This window comes from Arvicanthis niloticus, chromosome 16 (assembly GCF_011762505.2).
Source record: "Arvicanthis niloticus isolate mArvNil1 chromosome 16, mArvNil1.pat.X, whole genome shotgun sequence".
NCBI classification, from domain to species: domain Eukaryota; kingdom Metazoa; phylum Chordata; class Mammalia; order Rodentia; family Muridae; genus Arvicanthis; species Arvicanthis niloticus.
Window position 1 is genome coordinate 66,867,782 of NC_047673.1, and position 26,343 is coordinate 66,894,124.

The 26,343-nt window shown below is 39.1% G+C and overlaps 1 protein-coding gene across 12 annotated transcripts in view; it reads left to right on the forward strand.

The window, feature by feature from the left end:
• Nucleotides 1-26,343, forward strand: part of Sdccag8 (SHH signaling and ciliogenesis regulator SDCCAG8) — a 194,480-nt gene that overhangs the window by 79,075 nt on the left and 89,062 nt on the right. For 11 of the 12 annotated variants that reach the window (XR_013104485.1, XR_013104484.1, XR_013104486.1 and 8 more), the window contains exon 13: nt 13,336-13,478. Coding sequence is in view for 9 of the 12 variants with exons in the window: in XM_034520156.2 (XP_034376047.1) it covers nt 13,336-13,478 (143 nt within the window). In the remaining 3 variants the exon portion in view is untranslated. Of the gene's footprint in view, nt 1-13,335; nt 13,479-14,959; nt 15,190-26,343 lie in introns of those variants that run through there. The other variant, XM_076914569.1, reaches the window with a different exon arrangement.

Here is a 26,343-nt window from a genome sequence, read left to right on the forward strand (position 1 = left end):
TTCAGAAAAGAGAAATCCCATTCTTTGAACAGCATTTGTATTAATTCTTTGAGACTCTCACACAGCATCTTTTGAACATATTTGCGACCTTCAGCTTCTCCTGTTACAACCATCTTGACTTTTTTTTTTTTTTTCAATCAAACTCCGGCAGAGTCACAGGGGGAAAGCGGGATTCGAACCGGGAGAGAGAGAGAGAGCAAAGGGCATGGCCTTGCCCTCTGTAGGCAGCTACCTTAGCTGCTGCGCCACCGCTGGCTTCCATCTTGACTCTTAAACCCCTTCTCACCCAATTTCTTCACCAAATCTAGTTTTGTTGCCCAGCCTGTCTTGGGAATGGAACCTATCCTGGTATATGGTCACACCATGAACAAAATCTTCTTTCTCTCCCAGCAACTATCAAGTACCTATAGCTCTTCAGTTAGTGGTGGGGTTGTGCCCACTTTCCCGATCTCTATACTAGGGTTTTGTCTACCTTGAGCATAGAAAGGTCTTGTTCATGCTGTCACAGACACTGTGCGTCCATGTGTGCATCTGCCCTGTTGTGTCTGGAGGACACCAGTTTCTTGGGGCTGTGGAGCACCTCTGGCTTTTACAGTCTTTCCACCTCCTCTTCAGTGCAGATCCCTGACCACGAGGAGGAGGAGGAGAATGCTGTGTACGCCTTAGTAGGACTGGGCTCTCCAGTGCCTAATTTTCCACACATTGACCAATTAGAGTCTCTGTTAGAACTTCCTATTTTTATTTCAGATTGTTTTTAAAGAAACAACTCTAGATTATTATTTTTTTCTTTTCTACCGTAGTTATTGTAGATCCAACATGCTTTTGAAATGCTTTCAAAAAGACTAGGTCCTTTTGAAATTTAATATGACTTTTTAAAAACAAATATGAAGTCAGTTGAAAGTGGCTGTTTTTCTACTTTCTGCATTCATGGTTAGTGTTCATGTGTGTATGCGGGCTGTGTGTGTTTGGGCATGTGTACATTTGGAAGTCAGAGGACAACACTGTGGACTTGGGGTTCTCCTACCTTTATATAGGCACTAGGATTTAGCTTGGGTCACCTGAACATCCTGACAGCTTCCTAAAATTTGTGTTAATTTATATGAAAACATAAGTTCTAGACTCCTTTGGGTTAGCTACTCTCATTTAGGAATGGGAGTTGTCTTCATCAGCCATACTTCCTGCTTTTCTGCCCAGGGATTATGCTCCATTTTCTTAGAAGAGCAAATGAGTCACAATTTCTTCTTGGCTCCTCCTCTTAGTCGTTTGTTTGTTTTTCATTCCTTACAACAAGATTTCATGCAACCCAGGTTGGCCCTGAACTTAAACTTACTACATGGCCTGATCTGGCTCCTGCCTATAAGTATAAATCACCATGCCAATCTTTCTTTTTGGATATTTTTTAGAAACTAACACTATTCAGGCACTATTTCATTAAATAGCATAAAGTCAATTTGAATGTATCATATACATGCATATGTAATGTATTATAATTTATAATATACATATATTTTAAATATATGCCTATATTTAGATATTATATGTAAAACATGCATGTAAAGTTAATTTTATATGTTAGCATTTTAAATGGAAAATGACTTCTCTTTCTATTAAATTGGAATATTGAATATATTGCTAAGAAATTCTTTCTAGAAAGTAAGAACTCATCTGTTTTGAGCTCTTTTTGTTGTTGTTGTTTTAAGCATTCTAATATGGAAATATTCTTTATAAGCATAAAGCAAAGTTAATCTTTTCAGTTATATTTCTTCACAGACAACTCCATAAGACTGTGGTAGTGAATGTCTCAGTATATTATAGTATGTGAAATAGGACACTATACAAAATAAGAAACTGCCAAAGATCAAGAATGTTTGAAGTTTATTAACTTTGTGAACAGAGATCTTATAATATAGCCATGAACAAAACAAAATATAGAAATACTGCCCTGGATGGCCTGGCACAAACTGAGGGCATTTTTTACTTACTGAAGTGTTAAACTTAGTAGTTCTCGAAGTGTCGGGTGTCAATCAGCTAGGCTGGGAAGTTCAAGAAGCTGTTATCTTGACAGTTACAACAGATCCTGGATATTTGTGGTGGCAAATTCCAAGATCTTCACAGATGACAAGAATAAAGGTTTTTTTGTTTTTTGTTTTTCCCATTTAACATAGTTAAGTATTACTGACCCTTTCCAATGTGCCAAGATGGGCTATTGAAATATATTGAAATATATTTACTAAAATAAACCCAATGTGTTTTATTACAGTGTCCTGTCATTTAAGGAAGGGGAAATTTTATATTACCAAACTTACTCTTGAAAAATCTAAGTTGCTCCTTATTTAGTAGTCTAGATAGATTTGCACTTATTTATTTTTGTGTCTAGTGCCACATTTTTCTCTTAGACTGCAAGCATTCATACTGCCTTAGTTTGCTTTCTGCTGCTGTAATCAAACACCATGACCAAAAGCAACTTGGAGAGGAAAGGGTTTATGTCAGCTTATAGCTTATTGTCTATCATGAAGGGAAGTCATGGAAGAAACTCAAGGCAGGAACCTGGAGGCAGGAAATAAAGTAGATGTCATGGAGAGATAGAGCTTAGTAGATCCCTTGCCCCCCTTCCCCTGGCTTATTTGCTTGCTTAGCTGGCTTTCTAGGACCATCTGCCCAGTGGTGGTGTCACTCACCGTGGGCTGAGGCTTCCTACATCAGTCATTAATCAAATTGGCCTGTAGGCAGGTCTGTGGGGGGATTTTTAAAAATGAGATTCTTTCTTCACAGATGGCTTCAGTGTGTGTGTAGTTGCCCCACCACCCAAAATAACAACTAACTAGCACACTTACCGTCTCTCAATATTTTATATAATCTTTCTACTACTGTTGGGATAGATTGCTCTTTCTTCATACAGAAACAGATAAATCAGTTGGTTTTTGTATGGAGATGCTTTTATGTGACAATTAGGCCTATTTCTTTGATGACATTACATTTAGTATTGTGAGGTGCTCATGTCATAGGAAGTATGTATGTGCAAAGGACAGACACACTAAGCAGACTGGTGTGTGTCATGTCTTACAGTAGTCCTCACCAAAATGAATGAATTTAAGAATGAAATTAGGACATTATATGAGATTGCATCTGTTACAAGGCACTGACACTAAACTCCAGGCCTGAAACTGGGGCCTCTCCACATAGAAAGTGAATGATCCATCCCAGGCAGGTTGTAAACAAGTGTGCTTCTGAAGTGGTAGGTCTTTAACATCATTGTGAGTGGTAGATATCTTTTTATAATTCATCTTTCAAAGCACTTGCTGATATTCAAACAATGAAAACCTGATTCTAAGAATTTTAAGTCTCCACATCTTTTCATATACAAGCACATTTCATTTTGATTATACTCATCTCTCCTCCCCTCCAACTCTTCCAGTGCTCCCCATATGCCCCTGTTAAATTCATTTTCTCTTCTTCTATAATAGTATAATAATAATATAATTCTATATAAAAATTCTAACACGCTCTATCAGTGTTGCCTGTATTGCCCATGAGAATAGCAGACCTCACCACTTAGGCATGGACAGCCCATTAAGTGCAGCATCCCTGCGTGCTCAGAAGGTGCCTTTTCACAGTACTGCACCCAGTCACCTGGCTCTCACATCCTTTCTGCTTCCTCTTCCTTGATGTTCCATAAGTGAGTATTGGGGTTGTATTACAGATGCCTCATTTGGGGCCGAACATTCCATAAATACCTTTTCTCTGCACTTGGACTGTTTGTGACTCTCTGTAATAGCCTTCATCCATTGCAAAAGAAGATTCTATGATGAGAGATAAGAGAGGCACTGATCTATGAATATAAAGATATGTTTTTAAATGGCAATTAGGTACCATATTAATTTAGCAAAATGATAGTAGGATGTTTCCTAGAGAGTAGGGCCTCTCATATGGGGTATGATGCCCTCTGTGTCTATAAACTACCAAAAAACCTGTTGCCTGTTTTGGGCTAGCTACTTTAGAGTCATCGGCTATGGGTTTCTAAGACCCCCCCCCCCCAAACAATAACAGGATATTATTGTTATTGTTCTTGGTTGACTGCCAGAACTTGAGAATAAGACACTTTGCTGAATACTTTTGTCACAGGATGCGGAGAAATCAAGCTGGTATTAAGCTGGATGCCCGTCCCTGAAGGCTACGTCTCATAGTGTTAGAAGGTGCTAAGTACATTGGGACTGGGAGAGTTATCAATGGCCCTTCCTAGCTGCAAATCCTGCAAACAGTAATGACTGTCCTGGCAAGATATGTCCAACCAACAGCTGTCAGACTGAACTTAAAGCCATCGTAGGGAGGGAACTCATACCTGACACTGTAAAACTAAACAAAACTCCTTGTAATGAATGTGTTATCAGCAATCAGGAGATGCATAGTCCTGATTCTGTTATTATTCATAAATTCTCCATTTGTCTTTTCAGTTAGGAGACTTAACCCTTTCTCAGCTGAATCATCTCTTGCCTCAAAATCATCTTGTCTAATGCTACCTCATTTCAGCCTACACTTGGGTAATCATTGTCCATTTCCATCTGTGATCCTGCTCACGCTTAGTCATGTTCATGAAACCTTAACTACTACTCTTGGCTGTGCATCATTGGAAAAAAATTATTACTCCTTTTTTTTCTTTCATAGCTTTTCAATATCACATCGTCTTTGAAAATTTACCTCATCTGCATCTAGATTATTTTAATGTTTCTTTATTTCTAACAATACTGCAGTCAAGATCTGTCTGTCTGTGGGGGTTACAATGTGAATCTATAAGGGTACCACACTTGGAAGATTGTTATGTTTAAAACTCTTTTAGAACAATGAAAGTGCATGACAGAATTAGGGGCAAAACCACAACAGATTTTAAAGAAAAAATGTAGAGTTTCTAAATAACCTGATATTTTGTCTGGAGTAAACCAAACTACTTACATTACTGAAACTGGAAAGAATTACCTCTTTTACCGCCCACTTCCTGTCCTTACAGGAAATATAAGGACATTCCCTGTCGAAAAGGCAGAGCTATCAGCTCTCCTGCAGGAACTGCAGAGCTATAGGCATTCATAGTTTTGCCTTTAATCTACTAGCACAAAAGAATAATATGTGTAAGTTTGGCTTAACCAAAACGCTCCTGTTTTGGTATAATGTAATTGAATTCAATTCATTTCAGATGTCTTTTTTTGCCCCAATTCATCAGTGTTATGTACAGGTTTTTGCCTGAGAGCCACATTATCCTTCAGGAACTTCTTTTGAATTCATTAATTGCTGTTTCTCCTAACATTATAGGAAGAGAAAAGAACATTTTAAAAATTCTTTAAGGGCTACTTGCTTACAATGTGAAGTAATTTATAAGTTACTAGGAAAATAGAAGTTTCACAGAATTACATGTATTTGTTCTGGAAGGCTAATAAGATGCCAGCCCTATATTGGCTCATGCTGGCATGAAAATACTTGTTCAGAGGGAACTATGACCATGGCTTTGTTTGCATGATGAATGGTAATCATGTATCTGATCCAGGCTGAGTTTTACCTTCTCCAGTGACCCTGTTGCTTGTGTCTTCTACCCGTGCCAAACTAGACTGTGAGGCTTTTATTTTGTACTATATCTAGGTGTGTTTAGAGAGGCAGAATGGTATTTTGGAAAGATTGAGACTTGAAATCAGCCTAACCCAGTTTTCAGCCCATCTTCACACTATATTATCTTCTATAAGTTCCTTAACATCTGTGTGCTTCATCTTTTCACCTGTGAAACAGAAATAGAATGCTTATTTTTACAAGGTTGTCATGAACACAAAATGAGATTTTAAAATACAGAATGCTAAGGCAGTGCCTGGACATATGGTATCAGTGTAGTTCTCAGGCCCACAATAAAAACATATGAACCAGTGTTACATGCTACCATCAACAGTAGCTGTGCAGAAGATTCCAAGAATGGGCTCAGCAAACCTCTGTATCTGCTGCAGTGAAAGGCACCATTGTGAGTCCTTTCCAAAATGATTCAAGGACCACTTATCCTTTAATTCACATAGACTCATTTCCTCAGGAGGTCTTAAGAATAAATTGTTCTTTGCTCGACTCTGGTACTGTCAGTAGAACCTTTTGTGACAATGAAGACATTTTATGCCTTGCCATTTAGAATGTAGCTGTGACCACTGCAAACCTACAACATCATTCATTACTACACACAAAGGATCATATTCTGCCTCATACCCAGCAGAGCTTTAGATTCCCCCAGACAGCATGTCCTACAGGTTGATGGAATCAATGCTATGAGGGTAAGTTCTTTAAACTGTCCACTGGTCACTACTGAGTCTGTCCTTACCCATACATTATGTGACAGATGGTTCTGCCTTAACATTCAGCGTCATGAACTGCTTTCATTTTCAAAATATGTTGTATTAACTTGACCACTGCTTTTCAAGTCACAAATTTGACACTGTCAAATTATGTCAGCTTCAAAACCACGTGCTCTTCCTTCTGGATGTACAAGGATTAAATTCTAATCTTCCCACTCTCTTGTATTTTGGTCCTTTTATCTTATTTCACCTTCTGTAACACAAATAAGTCACCCTATATTAAAGATGACAAAGCATTTAAAAACATTTGAGACAGGGTTTCTGTAATTCTGGCTGGCCTTGAGTCCATTCTGTAGCCCTGCCAGGCCCCTGACTTACCCATATCCTCCTAAGTGCTTGGAGGACCAGTGTGCACTAGCATCCCCAGCTGCAAAATAATTCTAAATTCAGTAATATTTGGGAGCAGGCTTATTGAGTTCTGTCTGCTTTATTTGCTTTCCAGGAAAACTATTCTTTGGGTTTAAGGCAATATAACCTGTTTGTAGTTCTTTCCTAGAAATTTGTGAGAAATATACAATAGGAATTTTCTTAATGAAACTTTGTATTAATTCTTAATCTATGTATTTAAAAATTACATATATAGTACATCTTCATTTTTTAAGTTGCAAGACTGTAAAACTAATTTTATAAGGTTACAACAAAAATTCTTTAAAGAGAATAAGAATTAAAAAAGTTGAAAATAAGAACATGCATCTCATATGTGAAGGTTACAGTTCCTTCATGAAATTACTATTACATTTATGCACATTTATAGAATACTGTGTATTTTTTTATGAATTGATACCAAACTGATGTTTATTGATATTGGTAGAGATGTTTTGAAGGTTACTGCATAGTCTGTGATATGGCATTTGGAGGCCAAGTATCAGTTTGGGTTCAGACCCCAGTGTACTTCTTAATACCCATCCATTTCTTTTTTAATCCTCAGTTTCTTCTTTGTAAAGAGATTTCTGTCTTACATGTTTCATGTAGTAACTTCAAAGTTCAAATGAAATTCTAAAATAATATATAGTGTATCAGTCCTTATTCCTTTAAAGTCAAGGGTGTTTTTTTGACAAAGCTCAGAGGCTTACAGTGATGATCACAAATACTTGTGTTCATAAGTGCTGGGCAATTGAGGGCTGGCTGGTCTGGACAGCTGACTAGGGTGTCTGCTTCAGACCATGGCTTGTCTGGCCATAGTTTGGTTTTTGTTTCTCTTCATGTGTATTTTTTGTATGGTCCAGACTGACAAGGCAGCAGTGGCACCACTAGATTGTGTGTGTGTGTGTGTGTGTGTGTGTGTGTGTGTGTGTGTGTGGTTTTTGTTTTGCTTTTTTTCATGGAGAATCATCACAGCATGAAGATAAAGCCAAACAATTTCTGTTTATATTAAGAATCTATTGGCTAAATAAAATCACATGTTAAGTCCAGAGCTGTTGGGGAAATCTAGTATATTCTCCTGTCAGTGGGGAGGGATTTAGGAGTGAATATTTGCTCAACAATACATAATAAAATAATGTGTGTTATCCAAGCCTCGTTGCAGCTATGCACTCACTCACTGCTTACAGTACAATAGAGGGACTAAAACAGACAAACGGGGAAAAAACAAGAACAGAAACAAAAAGGAATCCGGCTATGTTTTCAATCTGTCCTGGAAGAGCTTATGTTTTAAAGTCTTCATTGTCTGTATGACAGTCTGGGGAGGGGTGAGTGTGGAAAAATTGGAGGTGTTTGGGTCTGGAGGCCTCGCCTGGGAATGGAGTAGTGTCTTCCCTGAGCTCCTGTTATCACGGACTAGATTTGCTATGCACACGAGAAGTCTTCCAAAGCAAGGCATCAGTTGTGTTCTCTGTGCTGTGTGAGCCTGCGCTTCCCTTTCCACACAGTTGCCAGGCCTGAGTTCCCAGCCTCAGCAACCATGACCCCAGAAGAACCTTTCCTTTATAGGTTACCTGGGTCTAATCATTTTAGCAAAAGTAGCCTTTAACAAACCTGGATGAGACCGAGGAGGTACAGATAATGAACCTAAGAGAATCTTTGAGACACTGTACTTTGTAATAGATGAGATATTTTACATGAAAAATAAAAAGTGAATGTTATGTAAAAGTGTAAGGGGATGAAGGAACTGAGGGAGTAAAACCACAACATACTGTTCTCTTAATCTCACTGGAGAGGTGATTCCAGATGTTAGACTCTGGGCAGAAGACATTGGTAATTTAGGTAACCTGTCTAGTAGATAACCTGGCCAGCGATGGTGCCAAAGCTATCTAGAAAATACAGAATGCCTGGCATTAAAACATTTAAAAATAGCCATTTAAGGTAGTGTTCCCAAACTAAAAGGCAAACCTTAGGCAAGCTTTCCTATTGAAAGGGGTCACTTCAAACAAGGACACAAAGAATGAAAGCCTGTTCTCTGAGGCTATGCTCTGATTAAACTGCAAAATGTGTGGGAAACAGTATTGTAAGTTTCCAAGAAAAGAAAAAGCAAATTACAGAGTAATTATTAGAAATCAGAAAGGCTCTTCAATGGTGTCATAAAGCCTTGCTGGCCTTGACTTTACAGAGTGCTTTGATTAAACACATATACTACTATGCTTGACCAACAAGGACCTCTTAAGGTGCATTAGGGAAGGCATAAAGAATTGATATAAAACAGATTAAAAGGGTCAGAAGTTAGTTAAAAAATATACTTTGATATTTCAATATTTGAAAATGTTATTAGTTGACTACTTGACTATTAATGTTTAATACTTGTGGAGAAATGTCAGTTACTTAAAAAAATAAATTATTTTAAGTGCGCGACCAGAGTGAAGATATACACTTCTATTTCCTGGTATTTATGTTATAGAGACAGGATCATTTGCTTCTTAGATTTTGAGGCCAGCCTCCACAATAAAGCAAGACAAGCTCAAAAGCAAACAATGATCCCCATATATAATACTAGACTATTAATCCCCAAATAATAAAACATTAATGAAGAAAATTAACTCACAAATAATGCTTATCTCAGTAGAGAAAAAAATTCTATTGTAATGAAACAGTAATGTATCAGTAATGAACTATTGATTTGTAACTAAACTTATCTGAGAATATGAGTTGGATCTTTAGAATGATGTGTAGGCTGTCATAGAATTCCTACACTTGAGCCCTCCTGCCTCAGCTTTCTAAATAGCTGGGACTGTAACTACATGCCAGCCACTATGTTGCCTAATAAAGAGATGATAGTTAATTTCTTATATTACAAATCAAGAAATGGTAATATGCCATTTAAAATATGAATATAGAAGCTACAAAGATGGCTCAGAGGTTAAAAGCACTTACTGCTGTTGGAGAGGATATGCACTCAGTTCCCAGCCCCAACTCCAGTTGTAGGAGACTGGATGTCTTTTCTCCTCTGCAGGTACCGGGCACTCACATAGTATGTATATGAACATACAAGCAAAATGCTCAGACACCTTTGATGATGTGCCAATTTAGCAGAATAACAATAGTGACTTCTCCCCTAAGGTCTGTGACCTCTATAGCCAGAAGTTCAAAATAGCTATTTGTAACAGCTTTTACTTTTTGTTCTTCTGGTTACTGTAGTCATTATTTTGTTTTTATTTTGTTTTATTCTTTTGTTTCTGAGGATAGTGTCTCCGGCTGGTATTGCTTGGTTAGGATAGTGTTTTACAGTGAGCTCCACTTGCAGCTCTGGTGGTTCTGATTTGAGATATGCCTTTTGGTGAGGTGTAAAGCTATGTGGACCTCCTGTAACCCAGCTGGCCAAAAGATGGCTGTGTCAGACTGCATTGTAGACATCAGGTTAATAGTGTACTTTGAGAGGAATGTACATTTGGCCTATGACCACCATTGGTCTTTCATTCCCGAGCCACTAATCTGCAGCCAGGAAACAGCCCTGACCTAGTTGGGTGAGGTGCAGGGTTATCCTGCCAGTGGGAGCATGGCATTTCTGGCAAGAGATTTCTCTTCTAACTGTTGGAGTTGGTGCCATGGCAGGTTTTCCTGACTCAGAGAGCTAAGTGTTGAACCTCCATCCAGCTGGTGAGATTATTTGTTGGTTTTGATTATCTGTCCCAGTGAGCTCCTTTGCTGGCACACATAATCAGAAGCAGGCTGCCGTTTTCCATTTTTCTAACAAAAAGGAATTTTGCATTTTGAAATTAGAATAGATAAATTTTTATTAGATTTATACCAAGATAGTGCTTTTATAGTAGAGTGTAGGTTTGTCGGATTAAATTGCTTTGTTATTTAGTGGCGATGGGATTCGAACCCAGGGCTTCACATGTTCTAGGCAGGTGCTTCACTTTGAGCTGGACTCTCAGCCCTCAATCAGGAGTGCTGGGGACAGACACGTGACCTCAGCCAGGTCATTCTTTGTTGATCTCATCATTTCTGTCTTCACCATAGTCTGACGAGATAGCTCCAGTCATCATTTTGATTGAAGGTGTCTGAGAGTTGAGTGACTTGTCCAAGGTCACAGAGGCAGAAAACGCTGAAGCTCTCATTGTGTGGGCTCTTGAAATTGTTCTTTGATGTAGGTTTGACTGAATTTTAGTGCAGCCACTTTACTGTGTGAGGATATAAAAACAGCTGCTTTCTAGTTAAAATGGTATAAAGTACATGTGTTGTTGAGAAATGCTTACAGAATGAATTTATTCTTTTAAAGGAAGTTTGGGATTTGTTTTCCTCTGTCACTCTTTTGTTTCCTTTTAGAGAAATACATTAGTGTATCTATTTGCTCGTGTGTGTGTGTGTGTGTGTGTGTGTGTGTGTGTGTGTGTCTAGGTCAGAGGTCAATGTCAGATATTTTGCTGTATTGCTCCCCACTTCATGCTCTGAGACAGGGTCTCTCCTAAACCTAAAGCTTGTCAAGTAGACTGACTGGCTGGCTAGTAACTCCTAGAACCCTCTGTCCTCTAAGCTCTGGGGTTACTGGGTGACACCTTCAGGCCTGGCTTTTCCATGGGGTCGAAGAATCTACCCCAGGTTTGTATCACAAACACATTATTCACTGCAATATCTCCCCAACTGGATCCATCTCCTTTTTTCTACAAAGCCACTGTTTTTCTCTTTTCTCCTGACTGTACTATTGCTGCTGTCTGTTTAGGGTTTTTCATCTGTAATTCCTTGCCACCTAAAGTTGATCATACACATTAATCCAGTTTTTAAAACTAAGCTTCTCAAATTGCATATCTGTTTAAGCTATTGTCTCCTGCCATCCATAAGAAATTAGGACCCACAGTTCGTGTGTCTGACACTGAGATCTTGTCTCTCAGCCATGGGATTTTGGTGGCTTCACATTGTCTCCACTTTTTCTGCTCATGCTAATCTATCTGTCCATGCTTTATGATGCATGTGCGTTCTCTGTAACTCATTTGCTGCTTTTTTTGTTTGTTTGTTTGAGTGTGTATATGTTATATGTTAGTTGCCTTCATGTATGTGTCTCATCTACCACATGAATTCTTACCTGCTGAATCCAGAAAAGATGGGAATTCTCTGGGTTGTTCATACTTAGCACAGATTTTTATAAATAGCATGATGTAAAAGCAAATATTGAGTGATGTTTTGAAGTTTTAATGCCAATACATAACTCCAATTCTAGACTTACTCTCTCTTAATTTCATAAATTCTAGGCAAATAAACCCTACTGACTTTCCTATTATGTTTCACATCTTTAGCTATATTTAATTGTAAGATTGTGAAAATGTCAGCATAAATTTAATAACTTAAAATATTTTAAAGAAATAAATCAGGGTTGTTTTGGTATTCCAATCTGAAATGTATAAAAACCTACTCTGCATGAAAACAGTGTATCTATAAATTATGGATTTTTTAAAAAATAAATAGTGTTTGAGAACTTACTGCAAATTACTTTATCATATTATTGTAATATACAATTTTGATAGGATAAAGTGAAAATAGCATTATAAATCTAAGAAAGAAATGAGCCATCTGCTTTGTCTTAGTTAATGAATGGAATGTAGCTGGAGGTCACTCAGAATATTGGTAAATGACAGAAAGCATTTTACACACATGTAAATACCGCACTTAAACTGTCTACCCAGACATGAAAGCTACTACATTTGTATAGCAAACTCGCTTCTGCTTACTGTGTATGAAGTTGAAAATATGGCTTTAGTGTTTCTTGTTTTTAATAGTTCAGTGTGTTAATGTCCAGCTTCTTTAGTTTGCTTAGTATCATAGAGTTCTGTGATGAATACTTTTACTTTAATGTACAAACTATCCAAAATATGTACAGTATAAGTTATTTTTGCTTTGAAGCATTTGAGTATTGGTAAGACAAGGATTTTCTTCCTCAAACCCAGTAATAAGCTACTGTGCATGTTCATATGCTCATGTGCCCATGCCTGGTGATGCCGGAGTGCTCTGCCCACCTGTCAGTACAGACACTGGTATGTAAGCAACGAAGGCTCTCTCATGCACTCAGGCTGAGTCTGTCCCTAAAGTGTTTATAAATAGTATTAAACAGCATGCTAATGCCTCACTAGCACTTTATATTTTCTTACAAACAAATTGTTTTAACCTTTAGTTTGGTTTCTATGGCATCCAAATAAAACTGTAAGTCTGTCTTTTTAAGTACAAATGTCATATATTGATCTATATCGCTGCCTGTATCTGATCATATGTCTTAAATGATATATTACATCTTAAAAGGAGTACCGTTACTCTTTAAAGAGAACAAGCCTTTGTATGAAAGTAGAATATCAATCATTTTCAGGATTTATATTCATTTGTTTCATGTTTTAAATCAGACTTCTCATAATCCATAGTAACTTCATGTATGTCCGTTTGTGGTTGTGATTTTTCTGTCATAGAACTTAAGCTAGTCTATATTTTCTAATGATTATTTTTTATTGTATTTTGATTAGCATAAGAAATGAAAGGTAACTAGTTTTGAGTTCAAGTGTATATATTTAATATGGGTTTTTTTTTTTTTTCCTTTTTCTGTCTGCCTAAGGAAATAGAGAAGTTGAGACTGGAACTGAGCGAAAGCAAGCAGCAAGCGGAGCAGGAGCAGCAGAAGGCAGCTCGGGCCAGGCAGGAGTGCCTGCAAGTCACAGAGCTGCTAGGCGAGTCGGAGCGCCAACTGCACCTCACCAGGTATGCTCTAATCACGTTATGCACTCAGCACCCAGTGCGTCCCACTGCTTTCTGCCACAGGCTCCCAACAGTTGTTATTCTTAGTCATTCAATTCACACACAGCTTTCAGGCATATTACTGAAAGTGGAGATGTGGCAAGCAAAACAGCCAGACTCGTGAATGATGAGCGTGGCAGGGAATCACTGGTATATTACAAAAGCGTTTGTCTACAGTGCTCAAATGTTTCAGTGATTCCTTATCGATAGAAGCAAATGACATATTTTTACCACTACCACCACTAATTCTATGTCTAATAAAAAATGTTGAAATGAAGGCTATGAGGAAATGTATTTATGAAAATAACCAGATTCTGTCAGTGGTGAAAAAGACAAAAGGAAGAGACATACTAAGAACAGGCTGAGATGGAGTTGATAGAAAAATAAGGACTGTGTTTCTGGAGGAGCTGTAAAATTAGACATGAAGTTGATTGGGACTGCTTGCTTTCAGAGTATTTGGAGCATGTCACTGCAGCGAGGCTGCTAACTGCAGTGCTTTCATCATGAGAGATGTGCTGTGGTGCATTCCTCATTGTTGTAAACTTCAGTGAGCATATTGATCATTCAAAATTGAAACAGGACCCTAGGTTGCAAGCATAGTAAGTTTGCAGAATTAGAAACACACACACACACACACACACACACACGCACATGTATGTGTGCATACATATGCACATACATAAACATACACAGAAAGAAGAATTCAGACAGAGAAGTAGACTCAGCACTTCGGAGCCTTCTTACCAAGCTCTCAGTGTAGCTTTCAGTTTAGCATTGAGCTCTGACTTTGTTCAGCTCTCAGAGTGTCTCCTCAGTTTTTAGAGGGAATTTTGTCTACATACACATGTAAGTTTATGATATTTAATTTCATTTACAAAATAGGAAAACACTGGTCTTCGAATTACAGTCCTGTGTTGCATTTAAGCTCTGAAAGGGGAATGATCCCTTATGCATTAAATATGACAATGTAATTCTGAGCACGGCCTGATGACAGATGGGGAAACGCACTACTCTAACAGCCTGCATTTGGAGAAAAAAAATATCCTAGAGGTTGGTGAACCTCCCAAAGTTTTGGGTTAGTGCTAAGATGCCTCCAGTTCTGTTAAAATCAAACTTTGTTAAAAACATTTTGTTATGATAATCTTCCAAATGGTTTGACACCTTCTGATTTAGGCAGCGAAAGAGGAGAGAGCAAAAGGGAAGAGAGAAAAGAAAGCACTTAGACATGTATGATCCCTGGGGAAAGCCCCAACAGATGAAACACTTTTATGAGGAAAAATGCTTAATATTGCAGAATAATAGCTGCTCTTTTAGTGAGCATTTAAAGCGTTGTCACTGTGGCACTGAAAACGCACCATTAGACCAGTTCCTGGGGTTATTTAATCCTCAAAATTTGAAACTTTAGCTTCATCGTGATAATGTTGCTAGTTTTTCTTTCCTGTCAGATTTCTATTGAGAAGCAACCATTTGTGTGCTAAGCCGCAGAAGTGGGAAGCGTTTACTGTCTTGTGTGACCTGGCACTGGTGAATAAATATGAGTGCCGCTTTTGCACCTTTGCATTGTCTCCTGTTTGGAGTTAACTTCTGGAGTCAGAGTCTGTAGCGTTTCCCTGCACTGTCTGTCTGTACCGTTTGACAAGATCAACTCCTGCAAGTAGAGCGTATTGAGACGCTGGTGTTGCTGCTGCAGTGCTCGCTCCCGTGGTAACTAATCCTTTGTTCTTAAGAAAAAAGATTGTGCCTGCTCCCTGGGAAGCTTTTTCTGCTGTGCTTCACTTACACAAATTCTACAGAGATGCAAGTCCACTTTATAGAAAGTGACTACTTTTAAGTGTAGTGTTTTTTATAAGCATTTTATGTTTCATTTATGTTCATGTTTGATAAAAACCAAAAATCAAAAATTTGAAGATGACAATTAAAACTCCAGGGAACAAGATACATCACTCCTTTACACTGAAATTCACCCTTAGCTGTTGGGCTGAGTTTTATGCATATACATATATATATATATATATATATATATATATATATATATATATATAGAGAGAGAGAGAGAGAGAGAGAGAGAGAGAGAGAGAGAGATTTTTACCCTCACCATTCCTCCATTCTTTATTCATTTGGTCTACCCAGGAGTGTAACTGAGAATAGGTCATCTTTCATTTTAGTGTAGGTCATTTAGTGTTGCCACAGCGGCTTAAGTATAGAACCACCCTGCAAGTAAGCATTCCCCATTCACTCTCCAACATTCTGAGTGGCACATTCTAGCCAATTTTTAAAAATAAATATGAAGACCATGTTATGAGATGCTAGTGACATAATGAGTCAAATCTACATCATTTTGACTGCCATCTTACTCTCCATGACATCTGACATCCGTTGGACCATCCGTCCCAAAGGTCTACATCACTCAGAGCCTCTGGCCTTCCCACTCACTTCCTCCCACTAATCCTCATTGCTGACTCCCAGCCAGATTCGGCCAGATGCAGTGACCCTTACAGTGGTGGGCTCTCTTCCCCTTTCACAGTTCTCTACAGTACCTCAGTGGCTTCCTCTAGCCTACCAGTAGCCTTATCTTCTTTTCAGGATCTCCCTGAATCCTAATTTCCCTGCTGCAGCCTTGCCTGGTGACTCCTTATAGAACAGAGAACTCCTTTCTCTTGATTTCTCCATCTCCTTGAGGGAAATCTCCTAAGGGTTAAGAGTGTATTCATTTTAGTTCCTGTTTGGTGCCATGATCCCCATTATAGCTTTAGAATAACGCTAACAGCAGACACTGGAGCTCACTGAGCATCATGCTGTGCTCCAGGAACTGGCCAGGAGGCCAGCTACGCTGTCCTTATGGGCGCTTCATTAGATAGAGGCTCCTGTTTTCTCAGTTGATAGAGAAGTAGAATGAGTCATCTAAGGTCATTCTCTATAAGTAAATATGTTATAGAAACAGATTTTGAACCCCAGTAATTTGCCTGCCAAGCTAATCCCTTATTCATTAGGCTGTAAGTCTATGTAAGTTACTAGGGACATGGATAAATGTGATTGTTTCCAAAAAGACAACTGAGAAAAATAGTAACACTGACTTGTAATAGAAACAAGTGTTCCCTGATCCTTTGTGTACTGATAGGAATACCCATTACTACATTTGAGTCTTGTCAGGGCCATTTCTTTTCATCCTTTATTGGCCATTTAAATTGTTCATAATGAAACTAACATTCTTTTGGACTTCATTTTTATCAAGAGGAAGGAGAAAAGTTGAAATCCCTTTACGTATTTATTTTTAATAAATCCAAACATCTACAGAACTACAAGATTTGAATTCCTCTGTAAGATTATTTTTGTGTATATATGTCAGGTTAATTTGAAACAAAACTCTAAAGCAACCATTTCTGAAGGTTTGTGTGACTTACTAGCTACTCACAGTGGTTGGCACTCTGCCACATAATTATCATACTTAGTAACATACCCTCTTTTAAGTTCTCTATCCTTTCCTCATATCTGACCTGGAGGGAAAGTCCTGTAGGAAGCCTTGGACCTGAGTTACCCTAAGTACTAATGGGAGATGTGCTGTGCTTGTCATTAAACCTGCAGGCTGCTGCTTTTATCAGTGTGACTATCATGAAAGTCCTTATCTCCCCTTTTACATAAGTAAATTTTCAAAGAATTCTCAGAGCAGCAATCTAAGTGAGAGACTAATAAATGATCATTTTTACCCTGACCTACTTTCATGACCCATACGGGAAGAGCTGACCTCTGACCTAAATAGATAGCAGGTTGCAGTTGAGTTTTTACATTGTTTTGAAATTGAGAAAAGCTACAGCAGGGGAGTCACAAGGGTATTCTACTGTAATGGAAAGGTTTACTGGAGCAAAACGTGAGTAAGACTTTCTAGAGCATTCTAGGAGCTGAAGTGACTGACATAGCTTTCAGATAATAACTGCTACAAATGCTTTCTTGACTTAGTTTGACTGCTCAAACTAAGTCTCCTTGTCTGAGGATGGCTCGTTCTTTCAGATTTTTCTAGCTCACAGATCAAATCCTTCATTCTGAGAATAAAGATAAATGAGATGCCTTTGATTTCAAATTTCAAGATTATGACTTCCCAAGCTTCACTTTCAAAATCTTCAATTCCAGGATTACTCCCTTAGATGCATATGCATGCTTTTGGGATATGGTGTCTGCAGCCCAGGGAAGCCATAGGGAGCGAGGGGAAAGTCACACTTTACCAGGAGAAAGTTATATCACTAGGGGACAAGGTATGGAGGACCCTGGGTAAGGAAAGAGCAGATGGGTGTCTTCTCCATTGTCCCTGTCAGTTTTAAAATATGGTCACTAACTTTTCCTTTGCCTGAGAAATAGTTTGGAGTGGGAAGAGGGAACAAAGAGAGGTTCTCTGCTCATGTTGATCTGAGCCTGATATTGCCCACTGCTAATATGAATCCAGAGAGGCATGGCCAGTTCATAAGGTTGCTTGGTTGTTTACTTTAGAGAATGAACTCTCTGACTGCAAGTAGCAAGAAGTCAAGAGTGCACTGAGCATGTGCCGCACACTGCCTGGTTCCATATAGCAGTGTCTGCTTGCTGCTAGTCTATGATGTGAGAAACATAAACACTGTGTCAGTATAGACACTAAGATATCTATGTATAGACATGTTTCTTTCCCCCTTCTTCCTCCCTTCCTTTCTTACTTTGTATTAGGGATTGAATTCAGGGCCTTATGTGTGCTATGTACACAGTGACCACTGAGTTACACGTAGCCATAGCACCTATGTAAATTTAAATAGCAACAACTGGTTGGTAATGAGTGAGCTTTTTAAAACTGGGGTGGGCATCATTTTTTAAAAAATTGATAAGCAGTTCCATTAGTGTGTATACATATTTATTGTATCATGCTTTTACAAAACTAGTGATCTACAAATGATCAGGAGCCCAAACAAACCTGGTTGACTTCAAGAAGTTGGAGATGCTCTGTGTCTCAGTGCTAAGTTAGAGCTAGATGGAAAACATCCCTTAATCGATGAAGAAGCTGAGTCTTGTACGGGGAAGCTTGGAATTATAATGAAGAAGGGAAAGAAAAGGAGGGTTTGAAGCTGACCAGTAGATGCTACAGTCACAAAAGTATAAAAACAAACAAACAAAAATTTTTAAATATTCATAATTTAGAGCTAGGTAGACTTTGAGGGTTGTAAAATCTAAGTTCAGGGGCCAGAACCAAGCCCTCTCTTTATTTCCAGTCCCCCAACACCAATCTTGGCATCAGGTGTTTAGCATAGATTTACCTCTGCTCTTTACTATTGGTGGCCGGAGGAGGAGAAAGAATAGCATTTATCAATTAGCTTAGGTCCCAGCCTGAGCCCCACTGGACTCATGTGGAGAAGACACGCAGCATCAATGTGTTTCTCTATGTTACACGGTTAACTTTAGTTTTTTCCTCTTGAGTTTTATTCAAGAATTTTTAGCCTAAAGTTTCCATTTAAAAGTTAAGCTCATTTTCCCCCTCTTGTACTCCTTTCATGAATAAATTAAGCAGAGAACGTGTCAAAAATAATTTTAAATGAATATATGTGCAACCAACATCTTCAAGGCTCAAAATAGATGGCCTTGGTGCTGTTATAAATTGCATCCTCTTTTCCTCCCCCACCCAGTATCAGGGAAAGTAGGTTGTCAAAGAGCCAGGAAAGCAGAGGCATTCCATTTTGCTCTGGTGGACACCACACTGCCTGTGCGTAGTCTCTCCACCTGTCTGACAGGCGAGACACCCTGGTCTCAGTGTGGCCCGGGGCAAAGAGGCTTGAGTTAGTGGCTGCCAGCGAACGAACGTGTGTCTGCAGGTTCTGCTCAATGTTCCCTGGCTCGCTCCTCTCAGTTCTGCAACGCCCAAATGTGTGTGCAATGAAAAGCAACGCTGGGGACGATCTCTTCTCCCCTGCCACACAGGCCCACAGCCTGGAGCATGGTGGCGGTGGCAGCCAACTCATTTCCTGAAGAAGCCCAGAGGAAACCGAGAAAGTATTGCCCACACCACTTGCCTGACTCAACAACAAGGAGCATCAAGTTCAATGAAAACAGAAGAGGAAGGCAGCAGCATGTGTAAGGATAATGCTCCCAAGTCAGAGCATGTCTAAAAGAAAGCTCTCTCCTCCCGTGTTATTGTAAGATAAATGGAGGGAAAGAAACAAGTCATCAGCTTAATGGTGCTTAATTTCTTCTCAACCACCTCCTCCCTCCTCCCTGGATTTGTTTAGTAGGTCAGTTGTTAGACAGCACTCTTTTTTTATTTAATAACTACATGCTTATTACACATTGAGTCATTGATTGATAAATCCAAGACATGAAGCTTATTAAGAAACTTGAGATGGTTTAAGAGGCTAGGAAATGTTTCAGTCTTTTCCACGACCTGACAGACTGAAGTCAGCCTCATGGGGAACACACTGCTGCACATTTAAACCATATACACCTGCAGTTGGGGTGGGAGTGGAATACAGTCAATTTCAGCTCAGAGCAAGTGTTAAGTAATGGATTGAAGCAACATTCGAGAACAGCCTGTTGGGCAGTGAAATCTCTGTTTCACTAAGTGAAATCTCTGTTTCACGGTGGCTCTACCATGCTTCCTATCACAGTAGACAGAACTGAGTATCTTTCTCATGTCCTGGGGTTTACAAGGAAAGAAAAGAGGGTTGCTTGGGTTTGGAGGTCCAGGAGGGTTTCCTTCTCCAGAGAAGGTACTCTAAGAAGTCAGTCTTGAAAATTTCGTTGTCTTTACTGGAGCCTGTTTCTGACTAAAAGATTTACCAAAAGAATGGACCCAGAGGTAGAAGGGCAATTTTAACTGAATTCACTTCTACTTGTACCTGACCTCTAAAAACAAAGTACTGTGTCCCTAGTGCTGCATGTGGAGGGCCAGAAGACTGGGAAGCGGGTTGACCGTGCCTGCCTTCCGGAAATGATCTGGTGTGCTTCAGCAGGCTGGCTTTACTTGATTCAGACACATCCTTGTTCTGTCAACTGCCCTTCATTTCCTACATAGTGTAGCTGAGGCTTGATCAGGATGCATGGATGTATAAAATCATGTTATCACAGAGGTCCATAAATTAGAGAGAGGGGCTGTGCTTCTGTCTGTTCAGAGACTTCAATGCTTTAAAATGAGTTCATGTAAAATAATAATGATAATAATAATAATAATAATAATAATAATCAGTCGTCCCAATGTTCATTCTAGAAAACTTGAGGCCGATTCAAGGCATGGTCCACTACTCCAGCTAGCCCTCTTTGGCAAGGTCCGAACCCTGACAAATTAAGGCTACAGAGAATACTTCCTTTTTTCTAAATCTTAGTTAGCTTTATCTTTAGAAGGAGTGCCGTCGTCCCTTCCTGCTATGGTCCTCTGCTAATGGCAGCAGTGTTGCAGCCCAGGCTCCTTAAGTTCTCCTGTGAGCATGGCTGGCACTTGGGTTCTTCCTCTCCCTGAAAGAAGACTTCTATTCAGAATCCTTAGTGGTTGAATTGGTCAGCAGGGTTTCGGCCGAGAAAGGATGATACTCCTGTTAAGGAATAATGAAATCCCATCTGGAGCAAAAAGAAAGCCCATGTCAGAACTGTAGCGGAACCCAAACTGTGACCTGCACCCAGGCTGACTCTCACAAAGAATTCCTGGTAAAGGTAGAGGGAGTCATGGCGCCAGAGACAACTCATATCACTAATAATATCTTAGACTGCTTTCCGTGTTTGCTTTTCATTAGAGGCAGGAATGGTTCAACTCCGTTGCTGTGATTCCATCAACATTTATCCCTATCTGTCTTTCATATACAAAGGCTTGGGGATGCCAGAAAACAAACTGTTAACGGAGAATTAACTTCTTTGGCATGCTTTCATACTTATCTTCCAAATTAAAGAAAATGAAATGGGCAGAAACAGAGTGTAGATTACCTCCTTTTTGTCAAAAATGGTGGGAATTTGAAAATTAATAATAAAAAAGGGAACAGATGCAGTAACATGCCAGAGGGAGATTAATGTGGAGAGTAAAATCTGTGAGCAACAAAACTGAAGCAAACTGAATCAGTGGGAGGTGGTTGTACAATCAAAATCAGGATAAAAGAGAAATTACAAACAACCCTGCACTTGTCAAAGTAGTAGTAATGAAACCCTGACTCTGCCAGCAGCGAGAACCTGTGTTAGCACTTTGGGGTAAGGATGGTAGCCGGGTGCCAGGTAGGAGGGCAGTGTTAGGTTGCTGGGCAGCAGCCATCTTGTGTAGAACAGATGGCACTGAAAGCTGGCAGGGGAGGGGCTCCTTAGCAGAACTAATCAGACAGTAACAGATAGGGCAGCTGGGAAGACTGACCACAGAGAGGGAGCCTGCGGGGTAGCTCAGTGCCACGATGTGTGCAGTGGTGTGCCCATTGGTCTGCGAGAAGACCTTGCAATGCCTTTCCCATCGATGGGCGCACTGAAACTTTTGTTCAAAAGGGAGAATTGAGTGTCAAATTTGGGGGTGGGGTTGGGTATTGGAGAGAGACTGAGAATGGAGGAACTGCCCATCTCTGAATTCATTGCATGAGTTTTCAATGTCAGCTTCCATGGAACTTTGATTTTTGCAGCATGTGTGGCTCTGCCGTTCTCTTCTCTTCTCCACTGTAGCACGCCAAGCGATTGCTCTATATATTTTATCCACAGTTTGCAGCATCAGGACTATACTTAAAATTACAAAAGACTTCCAAGTATGATTTCTACTGCATAAATCTCTCACAAATGAAAATTAAAAACAACTAGGTGATATGTGCATTTCTCCTTAATAATTTTTAATAATCTAATTTAAGTTATGCCTGACTTAGAGCCACTTGCTCATCTTTTTTTTATTCGTGTAATTGTGGACTGAACAACAAAATCTAAGCATAATTTAGAGCCCAAACCTTAAAACAAAAATCAAATTACTGTGCAAAAATGAGAAGCCAACCTGTTAAATTTAATTGTGCATTGAGGAGCCATCATTCCAGATAGGTCAGCACATTTGTTCAAATGATATGACTTTGACAATAAGATTCAGGTCTCCTACATCTGTTTTCAAACTTGTATCTTTCTTTCTCCTTTTTTTTTCCCCCAGAAGGTTTATAGCTTGGCTCAAATTATTCATTTTGGAGGGGGAGGGGGAAGCATTACCAGGATTTGAAATAGGTGGTATAACATAGCCATATGCTATTTATGCAGCAGTTTCTGCAATAAATCTAATTTGGTGCTGTCAAAAAAATCAGACTTATTTGATATAGCAGCACATTAGTAAATGACTGTGGCAGATTTAAAGTTGTCATTTAGTCTCTTCTAACTCTTAACAGAATCTTGCAAACCCGTCTTTCCTCTCGTCAAGTCTATGAAAACCTCCCAGGTCTTTGTCCTACAGTACTGCAAATATTTTCATGTCTTGAAGCAGGTTTTGCCTAAAGGTAACTGAGAAAAAGGGTGAAAAATGAATATCCTCTGTTGTCAAAATAACATTGGCAGGCAGAAATCAATAAAGCAGGGAAATGCTAGTGTCTCCAGCCTGCGTAGTTCTTAGAAAAGCAGAGCAGCTAGGCGCATTCAGAATGAAGAGAAGCTAACAGCAGTTCTTTATTAAGGAGCTTAAATGTTTTACCTTGCATCCTACACCCATATGCTGTTTTAGGAAAACTGGCATTAAAGATGTGAACGACATCAGCTCCGTCTTCACCTAGTAATGCCCTTAGAAACGGCTTTCCTCTTCTCTGCTGCAACCTGGCAACATAAGTGTGCTGCTTTTTTTTTTTTTTTTTCCTGTAGAATTTATGTCTCAGGTGTTGTTATCAAACGAAACTTTCTCCTTCCTAGTTTTCCTATTTCAAAGATAAAATAAACACATTGTGTATGAGGCAGGCAAATATTCTCTGAATTCCTGAGTGTGTCCTTCTGCAAGAGTAGCCCTGACGCTGCTTCCTTTTCTTTGCCGAATGCTTTATTAGAAGGGAGCCGAGTATGAGAGCATGCATTCAGGCCCCGTGTGTGGCTGGCAGTGATGGTACAGTGGTGCTCAGTGATCTTTCCCACTTGTTTCTGTTTTAATCTATTAATGTCCAAAGGACAGTTTCGTATCTTTCTAAATCAGTGTTGTGAGGGGCAAGGTCCCTACACCATAGAGCAAGCAGCCTCTATTAGACTAGCATTCTGCTAGTGCTGGTCTCTTTTCATGTAGCACTTCTACCACCAAAGGGGTCTACTTACCAGTACTAACTCAGTGCCATTCCAAAGCAGGGATCCAGATGACCAAACACCCATCAAACACAGATCACCCCAAAGAGAAAGAATATCCAGGAAGGTATTAAGCTTTCTGGGAACATCAGTTTTGAAGTTTTCTCCAGATAAAGTAGGAACCATGTAGAAATTCTATTTCAGAGAGATAAAAGAATACTCCCCTTTTAGCTCATATTTTCAGTACAAAATCCATATATTAAATATTATTGCATGTTACACAAGAAGGGTTTAAATAATATATTTAGGGTTAGTAGTATATTGGGAATTGGTGCTAAAAATATCACTTCAGTTAGATTTTTAAGCTGCAAATTTTGTTTGGCTTTGTATTTAGCAGCACAATGATTTTTCTTCACATGTCCGGAAAACTGCTTTGAGAAAAATCTGTTTTATAAATTGTGCATATTTAACCAATCAAAACCCTCAGGTTTAAAATTTAAATTCCCTGTGTTTTCTTGACTGGTTAAAAAAATAAAACCTGCTTTCAATTTTCAAAAGAAAAGATTGAATTCTTTAATTTTTAAGGAATTTATAAAAAATTTGCAAACTTCTGGTTAACATCAGCATCTGAAGCCTGATTAAATCTGAAGGTGACCCTGCGCCATCCCCTGCAGCCCCCCGAATGAGTGCTTTCAGGTGAGGTTTAGGTGTGATTTGTGACAAAGCTTTGGTTACATATTTAAAAAAAAAAATGCTTCTTCTGTTAAGTTTGAATTCATAAATTTGAAGAGAGTCACTGCTTTTTTATTTTCTGGACAATAATAGTATCTGAAAATACTAATAAGCAATTAAATCTGAGAGGGTTCTGTTTGTCTTGTGAGACCAAGTATCCCGTAGCTGAGGGTAACAATCGACTGAACTGAACGTCCAGTTCCCTCCTTTCTGTGGGTTGCTGTTCTTCACAGAGCTGATCTGTCAGGCAGCTCACACCTCCTTAGGTAGATTGTGTGTTCACTTGGCAGCCTCTATTTTGTTATTATTTAAGCAGAACCTTATTTTTCAGTGATAGATTTAAAATGTGCATGGTTTGATATGTATATTCTGGGTTATAAGTTTTTCAAAGCAGTGATGGAGCTGTGTGTTAATCCTTAGCTTAATATCGAAATGGTACATGTTTGCACATTTTAAGCCTTTCAGCGTAAAATTTCTTAATTGGAATACTTTCTCCCTTGGCTAATTCATTAGTGAAAATATTTATCCTTCAAGTTAATGCTGCATACTATGGAGCAATTTTTACATCATGTAAGCTTGTTTGTGATATTTTGATTTCACTTTAAAACTTTTATTTTGCTTCTGATGCATATAGTTCCTACTCAGTATAATGAGAAGTGCAGACACACATGAAGAAAATACATATCAGCTGTCTGCTTTTACAAACGATCATTAAAACACCCTCCCTGTCTTTACTACTTAACTCCAAATTATTGTCTTCCCAAACCCAAAAGTAATTTTCACAAGTGAATTACACAACAGAACTCCGTCTTCTGCTGGCAGGAGAGGCTTTCAGTCCCTGCCGACAGTTCACTTGACAATGACCTTGAGGGGCTTCGCTTCTTGAAGAAGAAAGCAGAAGCTCGCGGTAAACAAAGTTCACTTCTGACAGATGGATTGAATGACAGAAAGGTTGCCAGTGCCAGAATAGCCCTGGCAGAGGAGGGAATGTTCAGTGGAATCCAACAGGAGAGGAGGTGTGAACAGGTGCAGGGTTGCTGACGGAAGGGGAACCAGATGGAAGGAGCCACAGCCAGTTTATTTAAAGGAAAAGGCAGAAAACATTGAAAGGCTGTGCGATCCGTGGCTAAAAGTGTTCATAGAGGAAGGTAAAAATTCACAAAGCAAAACTGCACAGTGGGGTAGCTAACACTTAGCATAATGGTAGTAATTTGTGAGTTTAGTTTGGAAGTTGCAATTGAAATACATTTATCTTGGCTCTTTGCACCATCAAGTATAGATATTTGAAAGTTGGTGGGTTTTTTTTTTTAAGTCTCCAAGCTTTTAAAAATCTATTCATTAATTTTATTTTTTTTTACCAGCCAGAAGCTACATTGTAATATTACTAAAATTGTGTCATTAGCTAAGAAAAGAAAAAAAAATAAATAAAGTGAAGGTTAACATTCGATTCAAATTCATCTTGTGATGCTTCGGTTTTGTTCACATATGGGAAGCAAATGCATGCAGTGTTGGGTGACATCTGTAATATCCAAGGAATTTGCAATGTTAGGATAGATGCTGTGGGTTGTTTTCTCTTGTTCGGAGTCTCTGTTCATTTTGTGAAGTCCAGTCTGTTATTTCAGTGAGGAGAGTGCTTGAAAATACACATTTGTCAGCCATAAACTGCCACTCTGCTGCTGGGGTGGCCCTGGCTTTTGTGGCCTTCAGTAGCCTGCTTGCAGGCGGACATCTGCACACTGAGGTACAGTTTGAAATAGAAATAACATACAGGGGGGCAAGAAGGAGAGGGCTTTCTTGTTTTCTTGGACAATTTAAAATTAAACTGTCTTCCATCCTTGTTAATAGCCTTTGCTCATACAATGCATGCTGCTCTCCTGAGCCTTTGTCTCCCACTCTATTTGAAAAGTTT